Here is a 20148-nt window from a genome sequence, read left to right as displayed (position 1 = left end):
TGATCACGCTTTGAGAATCACTGGGCTGGAATTTTGTCCTTCCTTTCTTCCCACTGACTTGGAGGCAGTTGGTCGGCCCCAAAGCGGAACACGGTTCTGAGTCTAGTTCCCAAGAATGCGACTCAATTAGAGACACAACAACAAAGCAAGTTCCCGGCCGCCCAAAGCTGCGCGAGAGTTTACGTTACGGCGTCGGCGTCGGCGTCACGTCGTCGTCGGCCACGTTCAGCGGAGACGGGAGCAAGATGGCGATTCCGGGCAGGCAGTGAGTGATTCGGGAGTTAGGGTCAGGCTGGGGAATGAAAAGCTATGGCGACTTTGTCCTTTGTCTTTGGCTGAGGAGTTAAAGTGCGCTGGAAGTGAAGGGACCGTGTCGTCAGGGATAGAGACGGGGAAAAGCGAGAAATCCTCTGCAACATAGATTCCCCACCCCCATACATTTTGCAGGATGGAAGCCCGAAGTTTGAGGGAGAAACTTGTGAGGAAATAAAGGAAGTTAGGCTGAGGGGCAGAGAGCGAGACTTTTCTATTTTCCAAAAGCTCGGTCTGAGGCCCCTCAGTCTTGCTTCCTACCCCGCGCTTGAGTTTCTCCCTGGTTGGATGCTCTCTCGGGAGCACTAAGAAGAGACAATTCCTGGTTTCCTTAGAGGGCCTTGTTCTCCTTGGCAGAAGCTCAAGTCCTGATTCCCGCCCTCCCTTCTTGTTTTAGGAATGTTGTGCTGAGAAGCCACAGAAAAGGGTAGGCATATAGGGAATTGGGTTGTACATTGCTGCAAAAGAGAAATATTGTACGTACTTAAAAAGTTTTACTTTTGTTGTGTAATCCTTAACTTTTGATGCGGTTCTCGTGATCTCCGCATCTTAAAGGCCAACACGTGAGAAATTAAATGAATTTAATCTGATGGTTCTCTTAGATGCTCCAAGACAAAGCAAGTGAGCTTAATGAAGTGTAATGGGAACTTAGCTCGTGGCTACTTGGGTTTCTCAGTTAAATTATTTTCTTACCGTTTTTGTGCATTACATTATCTAATAACTTCTTTAAAACTGTCGAAGTATGCAGGAGAAAAAAGTCTGGCTGTTTTCTTGACTCTTCTTAGACCACCAGGGTAATTTAGTGTTTTTTATTTTTAGCAGATATGAACTGAGCCTTCCACTAATTTTTTTTTAATGTTACTGTCACATCACCATCTGAAGCATTTCTGAACTTTTCATTTATTTCTTTTCCTTGACAAAAATAATACTTAAGGTTGGCCCATGTCTACAGATAATCAGAGCTGTTCATTGTAAAATCGTGTGGTGTATTAAAATTTTGAGGTCACTGAAAATCAAAAAAGTATGTTTGTTTTCATAGACCATCTGACATATTTTGACCTGGTAACTTCATCTGGAAGAGGTAGTGGATGTATTATTTTTTAACATTTAAAGATAATGGTGTAATTTCTATTTCAAAAAAAAAAAAAATGCAGGTATGGGCTTATTTTGCCAAAGAAAACACAGCAGTTGCACCCTGTTTTGCAAAAACCTTCAGTATTTGGGAATGATTCTGATGATGATGATGAGGTAAGGGAACCTATGTTTTAATCCTACTTACTTTGGAAATATAAATTTTTAAAATCTAATTTGTGAGTTTGATGTCTTTGCCTTTGTTATTTGTGAACAGTGTTTTAGAATATAATTTACAGAATTATCAAAAAGAATGTTAAAGAAAACACCACTGATTTTTCTTTATAATCTAAGGATTTTTTCTTTATAACCTAAAGCTATGAACTTCATGTGCTTTAAGAGTTATGCAAGGGCTGGGGATATAGCTCAGTTGGTAGAGTGCTTACCTTGCAAGCACAAGGCCCTGGGTTCAATCCCCAGCACTGCAAAAAAAAAAAAAGAAGAAGAAGATCATCAAGGTCTCTTAAAAAAAAGTTCTGCAGAATTTTTTCAGATAACTAAAACTGAGGTAGCAAACTTGTTTGTATTAAAATCCCTGGGAGCTGGGTGCAGTGGCACCTACCTATAATCCCAGCTGCTGGGGACACTGAGGCAGGACACTTGCAAGTTTGATACTTGTCTGGGCAACTTAGTGACACCCTGTCACAAAAAAAGAAAAAGGTACTGGGGATGTAGCTTAGTGGTAGAATGCTTCCTTAGCATGCAGATGGTGACCCTTGGTTCAATCCCCAGTAATGGGGATGGGGAGACCTAGCAATGAGTTATTAATATGTTAACAATTTCCTAGAAAGTTCTATTAGCAAAGTCATTTCTAATTTGTTAACCATGCTCTAGCAAACATGACAGAGTAACAGTTCTTTATGGGATTACTTTTGTGGTTATTCAGTGTCTGCTAAGCTAATTGCAGTTATAGTTACAGTAGTGAATACAGTTATCATTGATAGTACTACAATAATATCATATGAAAATTTTCTGTTCTAGCAGCCATAACTATTTTTGTGTGGAACCAGTTTGTAGCAGAAACAGGTACATGTGCGCTTCTCCTAATACTTGTGTTTTTAAAATATTTCTTTAAAACAAAGACCTTTGCATCAGTTAATCTGGTACCCCTTTTGCTCTGGCAGAAAAATAGCTTCTCTTTCAGTTTTTACTAAATACATAGTAGCATAGGTAGTATTTGATATTTCTTTGCTTCTTTTGAAGAAATGGTCTGTATTTGAGTCACATTTTTTAGAATTCAGGTTAAATTTGCATGTAATAAATTTTGTAGGTTTTAAATATATAGGTTGATGATTTTTGATTAATGAAAATGGATTTTTCCCTTAATAGCTAAGTTTTTTCTCCCATTTTTCTGAGGTTTTTTTTTTTTTTTTTTTTTTTTTTTTTCCATTCATTGTATACAAATGGGATACAGCTTTTCTTTTCTCTGGTTGTACATGAGGTAGAGTCATACTGTTTGTGTAATCATACATGTACATAGGGTAATGATGTTTGTCTAATTCCATTATCTTTCCTTCCTCCCACCTCTTCCCCACCCCTCATTTCCCTCTGCACAATCCATATCCTCCATCCATTTTTCTGTTTTTATTTTTTTATTGCGGTGCTGGGGATTGAACCCAGGGCCTTGTACTTGTGAGGTAAGTGCTCTGCCAACTGAGCTACATCCCCAGCCCCATTTTTCTGTTTTTCTTTCCTCATAAAATTTAAGAATAGTTGATTGTAAGAAATGAATCAAGATTTCTAGTTAAATCTTATTCCTGTGTAGGCAGCAAGATTATTTTCAGATAGCATATTTAGAAAGTTTATTAATTACAACTTGAATTTTTTGTTTTTAGGTACTTTGTTGTTTCAGTAAATATTTAACACCAGTTGGGAATTGATTAGTTTTATAGTTGTAGCCTGTGTGCTTTATTCTTTGTGGCACCTTTATAACATTCTTTTGGAGGGAGGTAATATACAGTCACTGACAAGGATTTTTTGACTTTATGAAAATTCAGAAGCAATAAGCATTCATTAGAAATCACACATTGAATTTTGATCTTTTCCTTGGACTGGCTGCACAATGCTTTTTTGTGTGATGGTGGGCAAAGATGTTAATCCACAGGTATCAGTCAACTACACTATCATGAAAGTAAAACAACCCATCTATAGAGTACTGTGTTACTGAGCTAAGACGTTCAAGTGTATTAAATGTATTTTTGACTTAAGATAGTTTCAACTTACGGATTTATCAGGATGTAACCACACTATAAATTGTGGAGCATCTGCATAGTGTTATGTTCAGCCCATTTGTAGTTTAATAAGAAAGACATGTACATATTAATATAAATCAGATTGAAGTTTGAAAACTAACATTACTTACAATTCCTCTGTGCCTGTTGTACTTTGATCTTCTCTGTTAGTACTGTTTTCATTTTACAGATGAGCAAATAGAAACTCAGATAAGTAATTTGTCTAAGACTATACAGTTAATAAATAAGTGGTGAGATTGGGGATTGAATGCAGACCTATCTAACCCCCAGACCTATATTCTTTCCAATCTTCTATTGTGCCTTATTTTTAAAATAAGAGTTGCAAAATGTTAATGAAATGTAGATGATGAAATGATTCACTTTGCTGAAGGAAAACCAAGGCAGGAATAGGCATTTAAACAGCTTTAAAGCTGGTTTAAACTCAGTGAATAAAAACAATAGATGTGGAAATCATTTCAGTTGGGTGAAAACAGCAAGAAATACAGTGTCATAAATAATTAGGCATTTTCATGGAGTAATGTGGCTAGAGAAGAGTGTGCTTAAGAAAAAGTTACTGCAAGTGAGATTTTAACAGGATTGGGCCAAATTGTAGGGTACTTTGAATTTTGGGAATGAAATTTCAACTTTGTCAATAATTTTTGAATAATTCACTGATACGGTTATAGTTTTAAGATAACTCTTGAATTGTGAAGCATAGAAGGGAAGAAACTGAAATGAAGAATCAGGCTCTCTATTATTTAGTTTCTATAGTAAATCAGGTGAGGGGTGAAGATGTTAAGTAGAGTGACATTATTGGGAACTAAAGGGAACAAATAAGATAACCACAGAAATAAACAGGATCTGGCTGCCAAACTGGATATACAGGAAAGGAAAAAGGTGGGTTGAATGGTACTCTTTAAGGATTTTTGTTCTAGGTAGTGAAGAAGGTAGCACAGGAGGAAGAGGAAATTTGATCTATATATTTTAAGATTAATTTATATATTTTAAAATGTTGTGGCTCATTATTAGAGCATTTACCTAGCACGTGTGAGGCACTGGGTTCAATCCTCAGTACCACATAAAAATAAATAAATAAAAATTTTAAAGAAAGATTAAAAAAAAAAGTTTCCTGTGTAAGTTCTCCCCAGGTATGCTAGGCAAATATTGTACCACTGTGCTACATCTCCAGCTCCAAGAGCTTTTATTTTAGCCTTTATTATATTTTTTTATTCTTATACGAGATTTTTCTGGTCTTCTTCCCCCTTTAAAATATCATTGAACTGGGCACAGTGGCACACACCTGTAATCCCAGCGATTTGGGACACTGAGGCTGGAGGATCCTGACTTCAAAGCCAATTTCAGCAACTTGGCAAGACCTTGTCTCAAAAGCAAAACATAAAAAGGTCTGGAGATGTGGCTCAGTGGTTAAGCGGCCCTGGGTTCAATTCCTGTACCCATCCCCTAAAAAAAAATCATTGAGATAAAATCCACGTACCATATACTTCACCCTTTTAATTGTGCAATTCATTGGTGTTTAGAAGTTGTACAACCAATACCATCTAATTTTGGAACATCTTCATCACCCTGAAAGAAACTTGGATCTGTTGTAGTCACTCCTCATTCTCCCCACCCCAAACCCTGGCCACCTTTAATCAGCTTTCTGTGACCATAGATTTACCTATTCTGGACATTTCATATTTACAGGATTATGCAATTGGTAACCTTTTGTGACTGGAGTCTTCCACTTAGTTTTGAAGGTTGTACCATGTATCACAACTTTATTTCTTTTCCATTTTCTCACATACTTTTTTTTCCCCCCATTGCTGGGGTTGGAGTCTAGGGTGTCATGCAGACAACTTTCTTTTTATTACTGAAAAATGCTCCATTGTATCTATATACTACATTTAATATACTCAGCAGTTGGTGGACATGTGAGTTGTTTCCAGTTGCTAGGTATTATAAATAAATAATGTTGCTATATATATTTGTATATAGGTTTTTGGGTGGACATGTGTTTTCCTTTGTATTGGAGATATATTTAGAAGACACCGTTCACTTTCCAGTCAAGCAGTATTGAGGGTTCCAGCATTTGCACATCCTTCCCAATCCTTACTTTTTTTTTTTTTTAATAGCCTTCTAGTGGCTGTAAAATGATATCTCATTATGGTTTTGATTTCTTTTTTCCTAATGACCAGTAATACTGGCCATTTTTAGTTCTTTCAAGAAATGTCTGGGACTGTGGCTGAGTGGTAGAGCACTAGACTAGCACGTGTGAGGTACTGTCCTTAGCACCACATGAAAATAAATAAATAAAATAAAGGTATTGTGTCCATCTACAACTAAAAATTTTAAAAATAAAAAAAGTTCGTATCATTTACCTGTTCTTAAATTGAATTGTCATTTTGAGTTGACCTCTTATAAAGAGATCTTTATATATTCTAGACTCAAGTACCTTATTAAATACATGATTTGCAAATATGTATGCTTCCATTTTGTGGACTTTTCACTTTCTTGGTAATGTACTTTGAAGGACAGAATTTAAATTTTGAATAAGTCCAATTTATCCCTGCTTTTGGTTGCTAGTGCTTTAGTGTCGCATCTAAGAAACCTTTGCCCGATTGAAAGACTTACCCCTATGTTTTCTTCTATAGTTTTTGTAGTGTTAGCTCTTAACGTTAGGTCTTTGATTCATTTTGAGTTAGTTTTTGTATATGGTATAAGGTGGGGTTCCAGTTTCAGTCTTAAATGTGAATATCCAATTGTCCCAGCATCACTTGTTGAAATGACTGCTACCCATCAAATTGTCTGGCAACTATATGGTTCATTTTAATATATAAATAATTTTTTAAATCACCAAGGATATGACAGAAAGATGGGACATGCTTATCCTGTAGTTTTACATTAACTTAATCTGGTATACTGTGTAATACAAATTATAGTGTGCCTCAGTTTGAGAACAGGTTTACACAGTCTAAAAATTTACTCATGTTATTACTGTTTCTTTTCCCTTGAGAAATGAGATGATGGTAACTGAACAGTGGGGTACACTAGTCAAAAAGAAGGACCTAGGCCATTTGTTCTAACTTTCTTCTTCCCTCCCACAGAGGAACTTTAATGCTGAGACTGTGTTATATAGGTAATAGAAGAGTAGAGATGCCAAATAGAAGATGATGAGGCAGTCCAGGGATTAGCAATGGTAAGAAGCAAGAAGTGGTAAATGGAGGGATGCAGGTAGGTGATGGGTGTTGGAGGCCCAGGACCAAGGTTACCAGATGGGAATTAGGCTTATTTAGAAAGAAATGAGGCTAATAGGGAGATTTGAGTATTGGGTAGAACAACAGGAAAAAATACTCTGGCATTTTCCTACCCTCTGGTATATTATCTTTTGCTTCCATTGGTGGAGCCTAGTCAGAAGCCAACCAACAGGGAGCTTAATTCTTAATGAACTGACTATGAAACTTTTTTTTTTATAGTTTACTTTCCTATAAAAAAATCAGTTTGGGAGCTGGGATTGTAGCTCAGTGGTAGAGTGCTTGCTAGTATGTGTGAGGCATTGGATTCAATTCTCAGCAGTGCATATAAATAAATAAAGGTCCATCGATAACTGAAAAATATTTTTAAAAAATCAATTTAGTCAATTCCAGCTTATTCTCATGCTGAGAAGTAAATTTCTTAGTTATGTTTAAATACTGTGTGGTTTGAATATATGTTGAAATCTTTTTTTAATGACTAACCAATAATTTATGCAACAATAAAGTTATGGGTGCTTTGGAAAATGTAGAAAGTTTCTTTATGGTTTCCCTCCTAAGGGAAACATTTGATACCTGGAAAGGAACTGCTGTGAAGCAAACTATTGTTGTTTTCATCAATTCAGAAACATTTAAGATACCAAATTTAAGATCACACTTCCATCTCCAGTGGTCCAGCAGAGGGGGCCCTAGCACATGAATTGTTTCATTAAGTGCATATATTCAGAGTTAGTTGGAAATGGGAAGGGGGGAAATGATAGTTTTAATTATTTAAGTATTTCTCTTTAAAATTATCAGAACTAATTAAAAATAATTATCACTTTGTTCAAAGGCAAGGGAAATTAAAGTTTTTTCTCCCAAGTGAATAAGAAAGAATATTCCAGTGTTTCTGTGTGAACATAAACGTTTGAGTGGTTTTGCTGTCATACTAATGTACTTATTCCAGTCTTTCTGTCCTTTTCCAGTCCCATCATTATCACCTTTATTTCCTCTTGGATCAACTTTAATAGCTTTATAAATGGTTTCCTTGTTATTTCTCAAATTCATTTTAAATACTATTGTCTGATTGATCTTCCTAAAACACTTCTAATCACTGTTATTCCCCAGCTCCTTAACTTAATTGTATTTAATGCTTTAGCCCTTAAATACTTACTAGCATGTTCTTCTGTTTCTCCATGCAAAGTATACCATCTGGTGGTAATTTTTGTCAGGTCTGCGTTTCTTCACAGCATAAGTCTTCTCTGCAACTCTGTACATCCAAATTATAGCCATCCTTCAAAACCTGATGCAAAGTTTTCTGTAAGCTTCCATTTTTTCCTACTAAAAATAATTTTTTCCTTTCTCTGACACTCTTTACCTTTCTTATATCTCTTAGCATTTTAAATTTTGTGTTAAAAGTTCTTTGCATACATGTTTTTTTACCATAGTAGAGTATCTGGACGTCTAGACTGTCTTCCAAGAATCAATAAAGTTATTTACTCAGGTGGTTTAATTGTCTTTATTTTATAGAGCCAGATACATAGGTTGAACATCCTTAATCTGAATATCTGAAATTCAAAATGCTCTAAAATCTGAAACTTTTTGAGTGTCCACATAATGCTGTCAGTGACAGTTCCTTGCCTTAATTCGTGTGCAGGATTACAGTCAAAAGGCAGGTACTCTAAAAGTTCTGTATAAAATTAACTTCAGGCCATCTGTGTAAGTCATATACGAAGCATAAGTGAATTTTATATTTAGATTTGGGTCTCATGTATATGCAAGTTTTCCAAAATCTGAAAAATATGAGAAATTCAAAATATGTCTAATCCTGAACATTTTGGATAATGATAAATGTTATAGAATTAACTGGCAACTACTCAACTTTGCTGTCAATGTGAAAACAGCCATTAGATAACATGTAAACATTGAAAATGAGTAAAAACTATGTTCTAATAAAATTTTATTTACAAAAACAGGTGGAGCAGGGCACAGCCCAGAGACAGAGCCAGCCACTCCAGAGACAGGCTGGAGAATCACAAGTTCAAGGCCAATTTTAGCAACTTGTGAGACCCTGTCTCAAAAAATAAAGGACCAGGAGTGTAGTTCAGAGGTACAGGGCCCCTGGGTTCAGTCCCCTCTAACAGACAGACAGACAGACAGACAGACACACACACACACACACAAACCAACAACAAAAAAATGGGTGGACACAAACCAACAACAAAAAAATGGGTGGGTTTAATTTGTCCAATAGCCTATAATTTGCTGAGCCCTGGTCTATATGATTATTCTCAAAAAGTACTTGTGATAAAAGATAATTTACAAGTTTTATGAGATGATTAGTGACAACTATAGCTAGATGTTGGGTGAAAGATTAAACATGGAACTTTGTTTTTGATGTTTTTTACATGATAAATGCTTGTTTTTTTTGCTGAGCATAATGAATTTTCCTTTTGATCCTGCCAATTGAAATGCTTATTTCTAGGCATACTTTTTGAGGTCCAGTTTTACAAAATAATTCATGTTCTATGTAAAGGTATGATGTGTCACAACCTGAAAATTATTGCTTCCAGAAAGAGAAAACTGACCTCTTTAAGAGAGAGTATAAAGTTAAACAGGATAGCTAAAATTTATGAACTTAGTTTTATGTGTATTTATGTGTATATATTTATGCACACACATACATAAATCATGTGTAAATTTACTCAGAAGCTGTAGTATATTCCTTCAGCATTTTCATAAGATGTAAAGCACTAAATACTAGAAGAATAACACTAAAGTCCCCGCATATTCTTTTTTTTTTTTTGGTCGTAGGTGGACACAATACCTTTATTTTATTTTTATGTGGTGCTGAGGTTGGAACCCAGTGCCTTATGCACTTTACCACTGAGCCACAACCCCAGCGCCACCCCTGACCCCCAATATTCTTTTTCTGTACTGGTGATTAAATGCAGGGCCTATGCTGGGCAAGTGTTCTACCACTGAACTACATGCCCAGCCCTTTTCATTTTATTTTGAGACAGTCTAAGTTGTCTGGGCTGGCCTCAAATTTCTAATCTTCCTGTCTTAAGCTACCAAGTATCTGAAACTACAGGTATGTGTCACCATGCCCAGTTGAACATTAAAAATATTTAATCTTACTGTTTCTAAGAAATGTAAACTAGGACAAAACATTTTACATTTTATGCAATAGCAAATTTTTTTTAAATAATGGCAAGATTTTGAAATCTATATAAAAATTTATACATACTCAGAAGTATCTCACAGTGCTTTAAGATTGCAAAATTTTAAGTCAGTCCAACTTTAACAGTGAAAGCATGGCTAAGTAAAAGTATGTGCAGATATCAGCTGTTAGGTACAGCTATTAAATTCATCATGAAATAACAAAATTTTGTCATAGGTAACCAGTTATAGTGGTATATGCCTATAGTTCCAGCATACTCAGGAAGATGAAATAAGAGGATCTCTTGAGTTCAGGAATTTAACACCAACCTAGGCAACTTCGTGAGACCCTGTCCCAAAACAAAAACAAAATGTAAGGATAATAGTAAACTATAAACAGTTACTTTTACATACTTTATTTCCGAAATTGTCATCATTGTTATTATTTATTTATTTATTTGTTTTGGTACTAAGGGTTGAATCCAGATGCTTGCACTTGGTAGACCAGTGTTCTACCATCCCCAAGTCTTTTTTAAATTTTTTTTTGAAACAGGATTTCACTAAGTTGCCCAGGCTGTACTTGAACTTGGGAGCCTCCTGCCTCAACATGGATTATAGGTCTGTACCACTGCACCTGGCTCCGAATTATTTTTTAAGGAAAAATTCTGATGAAGGATTTTCAGTAGGGGGATTTAGTTTCTAAATCATATTAAAATAAAAGGGAGAATAATATATTTACTTAACAGTGTACTAAGAATGTTGGTAACTATTTAAAAACAAAATGGAATAAGCAGAATGCAATATTGAGCATAGGTAGTTGTACAAAACTATGCATAGGTAAGTAGAAAATAGTAAATGAAAATGGTTTTCTTTTGAGTGATAGTATGAGTTTTGTTTTTCAAAATTGTTTATAATTTTATGCTTATAATTTTGAAGGATGATTGCTTTGAAAAAGATAACCATAATTGTATTTTTCATAAGTTAACAAGTTATTGGATTTTACAACATACTTTCTTAATCTTTCTTCACTTTAATTCCAATCTTTGGAATATTTCTTGAGCTAGGACATGGTGGTATACTACTGTAATGCCAGTAACTTGGTTGAGGCAGAAGGATCACAGGGTCAAGGGCAGCCTCAGTAATTATCAAGGCCCTGTCTCAAAATAAAGAAAAAGAATAAAAAAGGTCTGGGGAGGTAGCTCAGTGGTAAAGTCTCCTGGGTTCAATCCCCACTACCACCAGAAGCAAAAATCAAGAAAGCCATCTTCATAGGTATGTTTTTCCTAATGAAAAACTAATTTTATTTTAGCTGGAAGCCTGTTGGCTGGCTAATGGTAAGAAAAAGTTTAAATTTTAATCTATCTGAACATTATAATACATCTGAATAAAGTGTTTTAGTTGTGGTTTTTCATCGGTTATAATCAAATTTCCTATTTTTTTGAGTAGTCTGGTATAGTTCAAATAAAATGACAATTTTACATAAACGTGACAAAGCATATTGTTTGTGAATATGTCAGGAAATTTAGGTTAGAATGATGGCTAAGAATTTTTGAACTTTTCTCATGCTATCAAATTGAATTCCTACTGAGTTCATGATGCTGAATAAATCTAAATAGCAGCCTAAGCAGTGAAGGATTTAAAGTAATTGTGAAGTTTTGCTTAAAAAAATTGATCCTTAACCTGCTGTCTAGGAGTGAAAAAGCAAGAGGAAAGAAAGGGATGCACTAAATGACAAAATTCTTTTATGAGTGGAAGAGATGGCAAGAGAATTCTTTTCCTCTTATTTTTTTCTCCCAGTAGGATAACAACATTATAGAAGTAGCTGAGACAACCCAGATTGTGAAGATGGGATGAGGTAGGAATTCTTATTCTTTCCCAGAAAGGAAATGATACTAATCTTTGGTCCTTTTAGATTGAAAAGTTGCTTTGAGTCTTGATTATATCGATATGCTTTTGGCCAAATTGACTCACATTGACAATGTGGTCAGATTTTTTTTTAAATCTTTTATTGTGAAATAGAATGCCTTGTATTTTTCAACTCCAGAATTTTGTGTTTTTGTTTTTTATGATTGATGTCTCTCTTGGTATTCTGTTTGATGAAACATTGTTTTCTTTAGTTCTTCTATTATGGTTTTCTTCAGCTCTTTGAACACATTCCGTTCTTCATTGGGAGTTTCATACTTTTTTTTTTTAAGTTGAACATTTTAAATTGTCAGGTGCGGTGGTATTGTAGGCCTGTAATCCCAGCGGCTCAGGAGGCTGAGGCAGGAGGTTTGGAGTTCAAAGCCAGCCTCAGCAAAAGTAAGGTGCTAAGTAACTCAGTGGGACCCTGTGTCTTTAAAATGCAAATAGGGCTTGGGATATGACTCAGTGGTCAAATGTCCATTAGCTCAATCCCCAGTACCACCTCCCCCTGCCCAAAAAAATAAAATAAAATGATGTAATGTGACAACTCTGGAAAATTCTCTCCTGTACTTGGGGTTTGTTGACTTTTTTTTTTTTTTAAAGCAGTGTTTTTTGTTGTTTTGTTTTTTTGTATTTTTTAGTTGTAGATGGACACAGTACCTTTTATTTATTTTTATGTGGTGCTGAGGATCGAACCCAATGTTTCACATGTGCTATGCAAGTGGTCTACCACTGGGGATCAAACCTAGGGCCTTGTACGTGCAAATCACACACTTTTGTCACTGAACTATATTTATAGCCTGATTTTGTTTAGTAACTTTTTAAAAACTAATCTGCAAAGTCCGTGTTCTTTTTTGCATGCAGCCATTGAAGTCTTTGCTCTATTATTGGTCATCTAATGATTTGACAGATTTCCTTAAACACGTGGAATTAATAAATTTCCTGGCCTTAGCCTAGGGATGAACAATACATATGTTGTAGCATTTCTTCAATACTCAGCCCTGCAGTTTACAAGTCTGCCTTCGCCTTCACTTCTGGCAGATCCTCAAGGTCACTCATGAGAGGGTAAGATCTTCTCAGGTCTTTACTGGTCATATTCATTGGCTGTGTATGCATGTGACAATCAAGATTCCCAGGAGTGTTTTGGAGTTTTTAAAGACCCCTATTGACAACCTAGTCCCCAGCTTTTAAGTAGCCTGTAGTTTGTACAACTCCTGTAACTGTTTCCCACAACCTCAAGCAACCCTTGTCTGTGTTGTTTGTTTTGGTGCTGGGGATCAAACCCAGGACTTTGCGCATGCTACATATGAGCCCTACATAGCGGTTGTTTTCTAAGCTTTTTTTTAACGTTTCTTTTTTTTTTTTTTAATATACCTTCATTTTACTTATTCATTTTTTATGTGGTGGTGAGAATCAAACCCAGTGCCTCACACATACTAGGCAAGTGCTTTACAACTGAGCCACATCACCAGCCCCTCAATTTTTAAAATATTTTTTAGTTATGTACTTTTTAAGATTCACTTATTTATATGCAGTGCTGAGAATTGAGCCCAGTGTCTCACATATGAGGCAAGCACTCTACCACTGAGCCACAACCCCAGCCAAGTTGTCTTCCTTTTTGACAGACATATTCAGATAAAAAGCTATTTGGCACTGATGAATATGAAGTCAAGTCAGTTAGCCTTGGGAACAAGTTGGTAACATAGTTGGTAACATCTGGGGAACCACCAGACAGGCATGGGATTTTGAAGGAGCTCTAACCCTTTACTTGCCCCTCTGTGGTTGCCAAACTGCTGGTTTTCCTCATGATGACATATTTTAGGTTACCATGGCACTAAGTGAGGTGGAGGAATGATGGGACTAGAGCAAGTTAAAACGCCAGAAACCTCACTGTTCTTACTGAGGTTCAACTGGGTTTTCTTGAATAAATACCCCCTGGACTACTGTAAGCCTTTGGTTAATTTCCAGAGTTCTAAAAAGTTAGATCTAACATATTTTTGCTAGTGTTTTTGTTGCTTTTATGGAAAGAAATTTTTCAGCAATCCATGCTCTGCCACTTAGTGATTTTTCAGGTTGTCTTTAGGCCTTTATTAAGCCTCTTTGCATACTTCCAAATGATCTTGTTGGTTTTAAAAATCACTATTGACTTCCCGATATTATTAGGATAAAAAACAAATTTTTTTTCTTTTTTTTTGGCAGGGGTTTGAATTCAGGGTCTTACATAGGACCTCACACATTCTAGGAAAGGGCTCTATCATTGAGCTACACACCCAACTCACAACCAGAATTCTTAACTATAAACTACAAAGCCATCCGTGGACTTGTTTTCTCTCAACCTCTTCACTGTAGTGCCTTATCTTTAAAATTGCCTTGAGTCTGCCATGCAGGGTGGTACACACCTGTAATTCCAGCTACCCTGAAGACTGAGGCAGGAGGATTGCAAATTCAAAGCCAGCTTCATAACTGAATTGAGGCCATCTCAAAAAATAAAGGACTGGGGATGTAGCTCAGTGGAACAGTGTCCCTGGGTTCAATCAAGATTGCCTTGGGTAATGTAAGTGAATTTTTAAAATTTTGTGGGTTTGTTTATTTGTTTGTTTGTTTTTTGGGAGACAGGGTCTTGCTGGGTTGGTAAGGGCCTTGCTAAGTTTCTGAGGCTAGCTTTGAACTTGTGATTCTCCTGACTGGGCTTCCCAAGTTGCTGGGATTGTAGGCATTCTCCACCACACCCAGCTACTAAGTAAGTGAAATTTAGAGTCACTTTCAGTTTCATCATGGAAAACGCTGGTGTTTTAATTGGAATTTCACTGAATTTATAGATTAATTTTGGAGGTAATTTATACCTTTCAATAATAATTCAGTATTTCCATTTATAGGGATGGTTTCTTTGTTAAGATGTTTTAAATACTCTGGTACAATTTTGCAATTTTTGCCATAAAAATAACACAACACATACTTTTTTTAGTTTTACTTATATATACTCATGACTTTTGTTGCTATTGTATGAGGGAATTTTCTAGTTTATTATTATCAATGTATTTGAATACTTTTTATTGTGTTAATTCTAGCATCTGTATAGTTCTAATACTTTGGTTTTTTTTTTTTTTTTTATTCTGCAAATAAGGTATTTTTGTCTTTTTTCAGTTCTTTATATCTCCTGTTTCTTTCTTTGTGCCTATTTTAGGTTATATTATATTGCATTGACTGGAAATTATAGTACAGAGATAAGTAGAGCAGTGATAGAAACATTCTTGTCATGTTCCTTTAATGGTAATTGCTTATAAAGTTTCATAATTAAATATATTTGCCGTAAGTTTTTTGCTACAATTTCTAGTTTGCTAAGAATTTTAAAAATCAAAATGAGTATTAATGGTTTTTAGCATTTATTGTGATAATTTACATTAATTTTCTGGAATTATCCTTGCATTACATTGACTTTAATTTAATTTGATTCACTCCACTGGTCCTTTTGCCTTTTCGTTTCTGAGGTCTTGGGCTTAATTTCATAGTTTTCCAACCTGTGCTTATAGGACATTATTTTCTCAGTTTTCATTTGTTAAAGAATGCTTGTCTGTTGCTTTTATCATTTAAATACCTACTTGAAGGGTGCAGCATTTCTAGAATAACAGTTTATTTTAAAAACCTTGTAGTTGTTAGTCATTTTCTTTGGCATGAGTATTTTTTTGAGGAAATGAAAATAGTTTCTTTTATTCCACTTCCTGACTTAGGCAACTAGAGAATGTATTTTCTTTGTATCCTTAAGTTAAATATGATGTTTTGATGCAAACAGATTTTGAATTACTTTTTCCTGTAGTACATTGTCATTTTTTTATCTAACTATTTAGTTTTTCCTTAACTTCATAGGAATTGTTATATCGGAATACTTTGTGTGGTCTGTTTGCTGGATTATCTTTTTGAAGGATCATTTTTGTCTTCCTGTATCCTTATGCGTTTATTCATTCTTTCATTCAACTGGCATTTATTCAGTGGTGCTTAGGGATTGAACACAGGTGTTCTACCACTGAGCTGTATCACTGCCTCTTACTTACTTTGAGACTGGGTCTTGCTAACTTCCTGAGGCTACCCTCAAATTAACAGTCCTCCTGTCTCAGTGTCTCAGGTATTTGTGATGACAGAAATGTGCCATCTCTCCCAGCTCTCAGCAGTTATTTATTGATCCCCTTCTCTGTGCCAGTGAAATACAACGAAAGCCACTGCCTTTGTGGAGCTTATATTCCATTGGAGGAAGGAAAAGTGATAAATAATTAACATAAGTAATAAATAATGTATTAGTGTGAAAGATCACAAGGGCCATGAAAAAAGTAGAGCAGGATTAAAGGAGAGATATTTGGGAAATTAATGTGTTTATTTTTTTCCTCTGTGTTAACCATTATTATCTTAAACCTTTAGTATTTCAGTTCTGTCTTGTTTCTAATTTACTTAATAGCTCTATTGGTATTACTTTAGGCCCAGTGTTTCTTTAGCCCTATAATCTTCTCTTTTATTTAATTATGTGATCATTAACTTGTGGATTTTATTAATGGTACATTTTGAAAATTTTACAGAAATGGGAGGGGAGATGAAATACTAGTTTAAGAAATAATGGTAGTGGTGGGCAACTTAGCGAGACCCTGTCTCAAAGTAAAATAATAAATAAATAAAAAGAGCAGGGGAGGTGGCCCAGTGATTAAGCACCCCTCAGTTCAGTCCCTGGTACCCCGCCCCGCCCATAATAAAGAAAGAATGGTAGAATTATTGGAATTTTCCTTTTTGCTGTTGTCTTAGGATAGAGTTATTTTGTGTATGTTTAGACTAAAAGGGAAGAAACTAGTGAAAAAGGAGAAATTTTACAGTTAAGGGAACTAAGGTATTAAGGAGTTAATTGGCACATATCATATACAGCACTAAAATTGTAGGCATAGATTTGGAGTCCAGATCTGCCTGATTCCAGAGTCTGTGCTTGTAAACATTGTATTATGCTTCCTTTGAGGGTCAGTTTGTTCATAGTGGAATTTTAAGAGTTTCAAAGAATGAATTTCAGAAGAAATAGAAAAAGAACTAGTTGGGCAACTGGCAAAGATCAGACAGACTTCAAAGTCAGTCTTGTTTTATTAGTTGGAAAAGGAACACAAAAGTTTTCTGGAAACGTGTTTTTTATTATGCAAAATTACACAAATCTGCCTTCCAGTGACTTAAAAATATTTTTAAGGTGATTAAACTGTATTTGATTTTCATCAGTTGGTCAGAATTTGGTTTTTGTTTGTTTGTTTTGTTTTTTTAAAGTCTATCCCAAGAGTTTCCAAAGGACTTGTTACTACATCCAAAGGACATTAAGAAATTTGTGGAATGACTTTTGCTTATCACAAATACTAAAGGTAGGTTGCTATTGGCACAGTTTTTTAGTTGGCCAGGGATGCTAGTAGATATTCTGCATCTGATGCCCCCCATTCATATAATTGAAATCTCTCTGAATGTGCATATAGATGAAAAGCTGCTTATAATTTTATGAACCTAAGACCTAAATTCTTTTTACACACAATACGGTATATTTTGTATGTTTTATTTTTATTAAATGAAATTTTTAATAAATTTTTTAGATACTTTTTTAAAAAGTAATATTTTTTCATGATTAAACGTATGTTAAATTTCCCCCTAATTTGCCTGTCTTGTAGATTGAGGAAGGATTATATCTTGTTTTGTTCAGAATTTTACCAAGAGTTGATCACCAATAAGAAAATTTACCATTGTCATTAGTCTCACTTCTATTTTTTTTTTTTTTTCGGTCACCAATTCTGCACTCAGCATTTTTATTTATAGCATTATTGGTGATTATAGTGATTCTGCATAAAAGTGGAAGCATTTGGCAGCTTATGGTCTTCTATTGTATTTGTATATATAGTTTTTAAAATTATATGTAGAAGATCTATAATATCAGTGGGTTTTACTTCATTGTAGTTACGGGGCATTAACAAATACCTCTTTAAAAGGGATATACAGCAGTACAGGATTGAGAGCTATCAGTCTGTGCTTTCCCCACTGACATAAAATGGCTCATTTATTGCATATTAAATTTCCATGTGGGTCAGTTTCTTTGGACTACTCTTATTTCATTGATTACTCTTTCTAATCCTTCCAGTGCTGTATTACTTCAATTGCTCTAGCATTATAACGTGTTTTGATATATGGTAGGACAAAATAAGAAAAACTTATGTTTATTGAGTACTTGCTGTATATTAGGCATTGCTCTACAGATTTTATATGGATTATCTTGTAATCATCTTAATTTATCATATTTTGACAAATATTTTATCAAATCTATGATGTTTTCATACTGATGTTTTATGTCCGTGGAATGTTTTCCTGTATTTTAGTACATAATTATTGCCTTTTGGGTGACAGATATTTTTTGGAGATATCATTGATTTCTGAGAGATTAAATGTGAAAAATGCATGTTTCAGAAATGGCGAAAGATGCTGGAGTTTTTCTTTGGTAGGTTTTGGTTTTGGAAGTGCTGGGGATTGGACCCATTCTAGGCAAGTGCTGTACCACTGAGCTATACCTCCAGCCCTTAAATCAGTGAAATACAGTGTCTTAACCTTGTTTTATAATTGAGGAAATGGGCAGGTAGAATTTTAAAAATTTGCTGGAGATTATGCATCTAATCTACTTATTAGCTCAAATGCTTGGAATCATTTAAAATTGTTAGATTTCCTAAGCATTTATGGCTGATAAGAATAGAACCTGTGTGTGTTTTCATATTTTTTTTCTTTGTTCAGTGCGTTCTGGGAGAATTTATCTCTTGTTTAGTAAAGTTTGAATTTACTTTAATTATAATCTTTTTAAAGCTCTTAAAGACTTTTTTATGGATACAAAATTCTGTCTTTAAGTATTATCTCAATAAAATGTTATCTCCAAGGTGTGAGTTCTTCCAGTTACGGAGTTTCCAGCTCACATTTTGTTGGTCTTAACAAATCCTTGAAGATTTTGGGGCCAGCTCTATTTGTTACTACTGCATACTTACAGGAAAGTCTTGTAATTTGTTATTGGTTAATGTAATACTGCTCCCTAAACAAATTTCTGGTTATTGGGTGTCCCCAAACCTATCATATGAGGCATTTTTCTTTCCTTTTTTTTTTTTTTTTTAAATATACTTTATTTATTTATTTTTATGTAGTGCTGAGGATCAAACCTAGTGCCTCACACCTGCTAGGCAAGTGCTTACAGCCCAGCTATAACCCTGGCCCCTGAAGCATTTTTCTTATTCACACCCCTGGGTTCACTGTTTTCAACAAAGGGCAGAAACTAAATCTGTTACTTGTCTTCTTGTAAGAAGGCAATATGTAATGATCCATGTCTGCCATGCTACCGTTATTGTGAAATGCCCAATTAATCTTTCTTCTTTGTCTTCCCTTAAGCCAGAACATATACCCTAGAAACCATTCCTACCTTTTCTATCACTAATCCTCTGTGGATACTTTGATTTCTTGCTTTCCATCTTCTTCGGGTTTCCAGTTCACTGAGGGTACCCCTTCATGTTTTCAAGCATAATTATGAATTTATCTATCATTTAGATTAGGAAGAAAGAAGCTATAGGATGTGTTGATTTGTTAGCTTGAACCAGAATTTGTATTGCTTTCCTAATTTAATATCTTGGGCAAGTTGTTTAATCTTATTAGACTTAGTTCCCATATTAAAAAACAAACAAACAAAAAACCCAAAAAAAACAAAAACTTTAATGTTATCTACTTAAAGTTTTGTTTTGTTTTTTTTGTACTGAGAATTGAGCCCATTGGTGCTTAATTACTGAGCCACCTCCCCTTTTTATTTTGAGACAGGGTCTCACTAAGTTACTAAGGCTGGCATTGAACTCATGATCCTCTTGCTTCATCCTTCCAAGTTGCTGAATTTACTGGTGTGCACCTCCATACCGAGCTACTTAAAATTCTTTTTAAAAAAATTAAAAATAAATATATCTTCAGTTTCTAGTACAGTGCATGATACAAAGTAGAAGTGTAATAAATGGCACCTGTATTTCTGTAATAATAATAATGATATCTTCTCTGTATATAGTAATTACCATCATCAATCATTAGTTATCTGAAAGTTTCCTGTGCTGTCTCCATCTCACTCTGTATTTGGTAGTCATGTTTGTTAGCCTGACCTTTTTGTGACCTTTTAA

General features: G+C 34.9%; 1 protein-coding gene across 7 annotated transcripts in view; it reads left to right on the top strand.

Moving 5' to 3' along the window:
* Positions 1-214: 214 nt before the first annotated feature.
* The window catches only part of NSRP1 (nuclear speckle splicing regulatory protein 1), a 54939-nt gene continuing 35005 nt past the window's right edge, over positions 215-20148 (top strand). The window contains exons 1-3 of one of the 7 annotated variants that reach the window (XM_079130860.1): positions 229-265; positions 710-739; positions 1467-1560. In XM_079130860.1, the coding sequence (XP_078986986.1) occupies positions 246-265; positions 710-739; positions 1467-1560 (144 nt within the window). In that variant the 5' untranslated portion in view covers positions 229-245. Of the gene's footprint in view, positions 266-563; positions 740-1466; positions 1561-4785; positions 6906-9114; positions 11919-17196; positions 17344-20148 lie in introns of those variants that run through there. The other 6 variants (XM_079130863.1, XM_079130861.1, XM_079130865.1 and 3 more) reach the window with 6 other exon arrangements.

Source organism: Sciurus vulgaris (genome assembly GCF_902686455.1).
Source record: "Sciurus vulgaris genome assembly, chromosome: 3".
Lineage (NCBI taxonomy): Eukaryota > Metazoa > Chordata > Mammalia > Rodentia > Sciuridae > Sciurus > Sciurus vulgaris.
The sequence above is the reverse complement of the archived record's forward strand: the minus strand, read 5'-3'. Positions and strand labels throughout refer to the sequence as shown.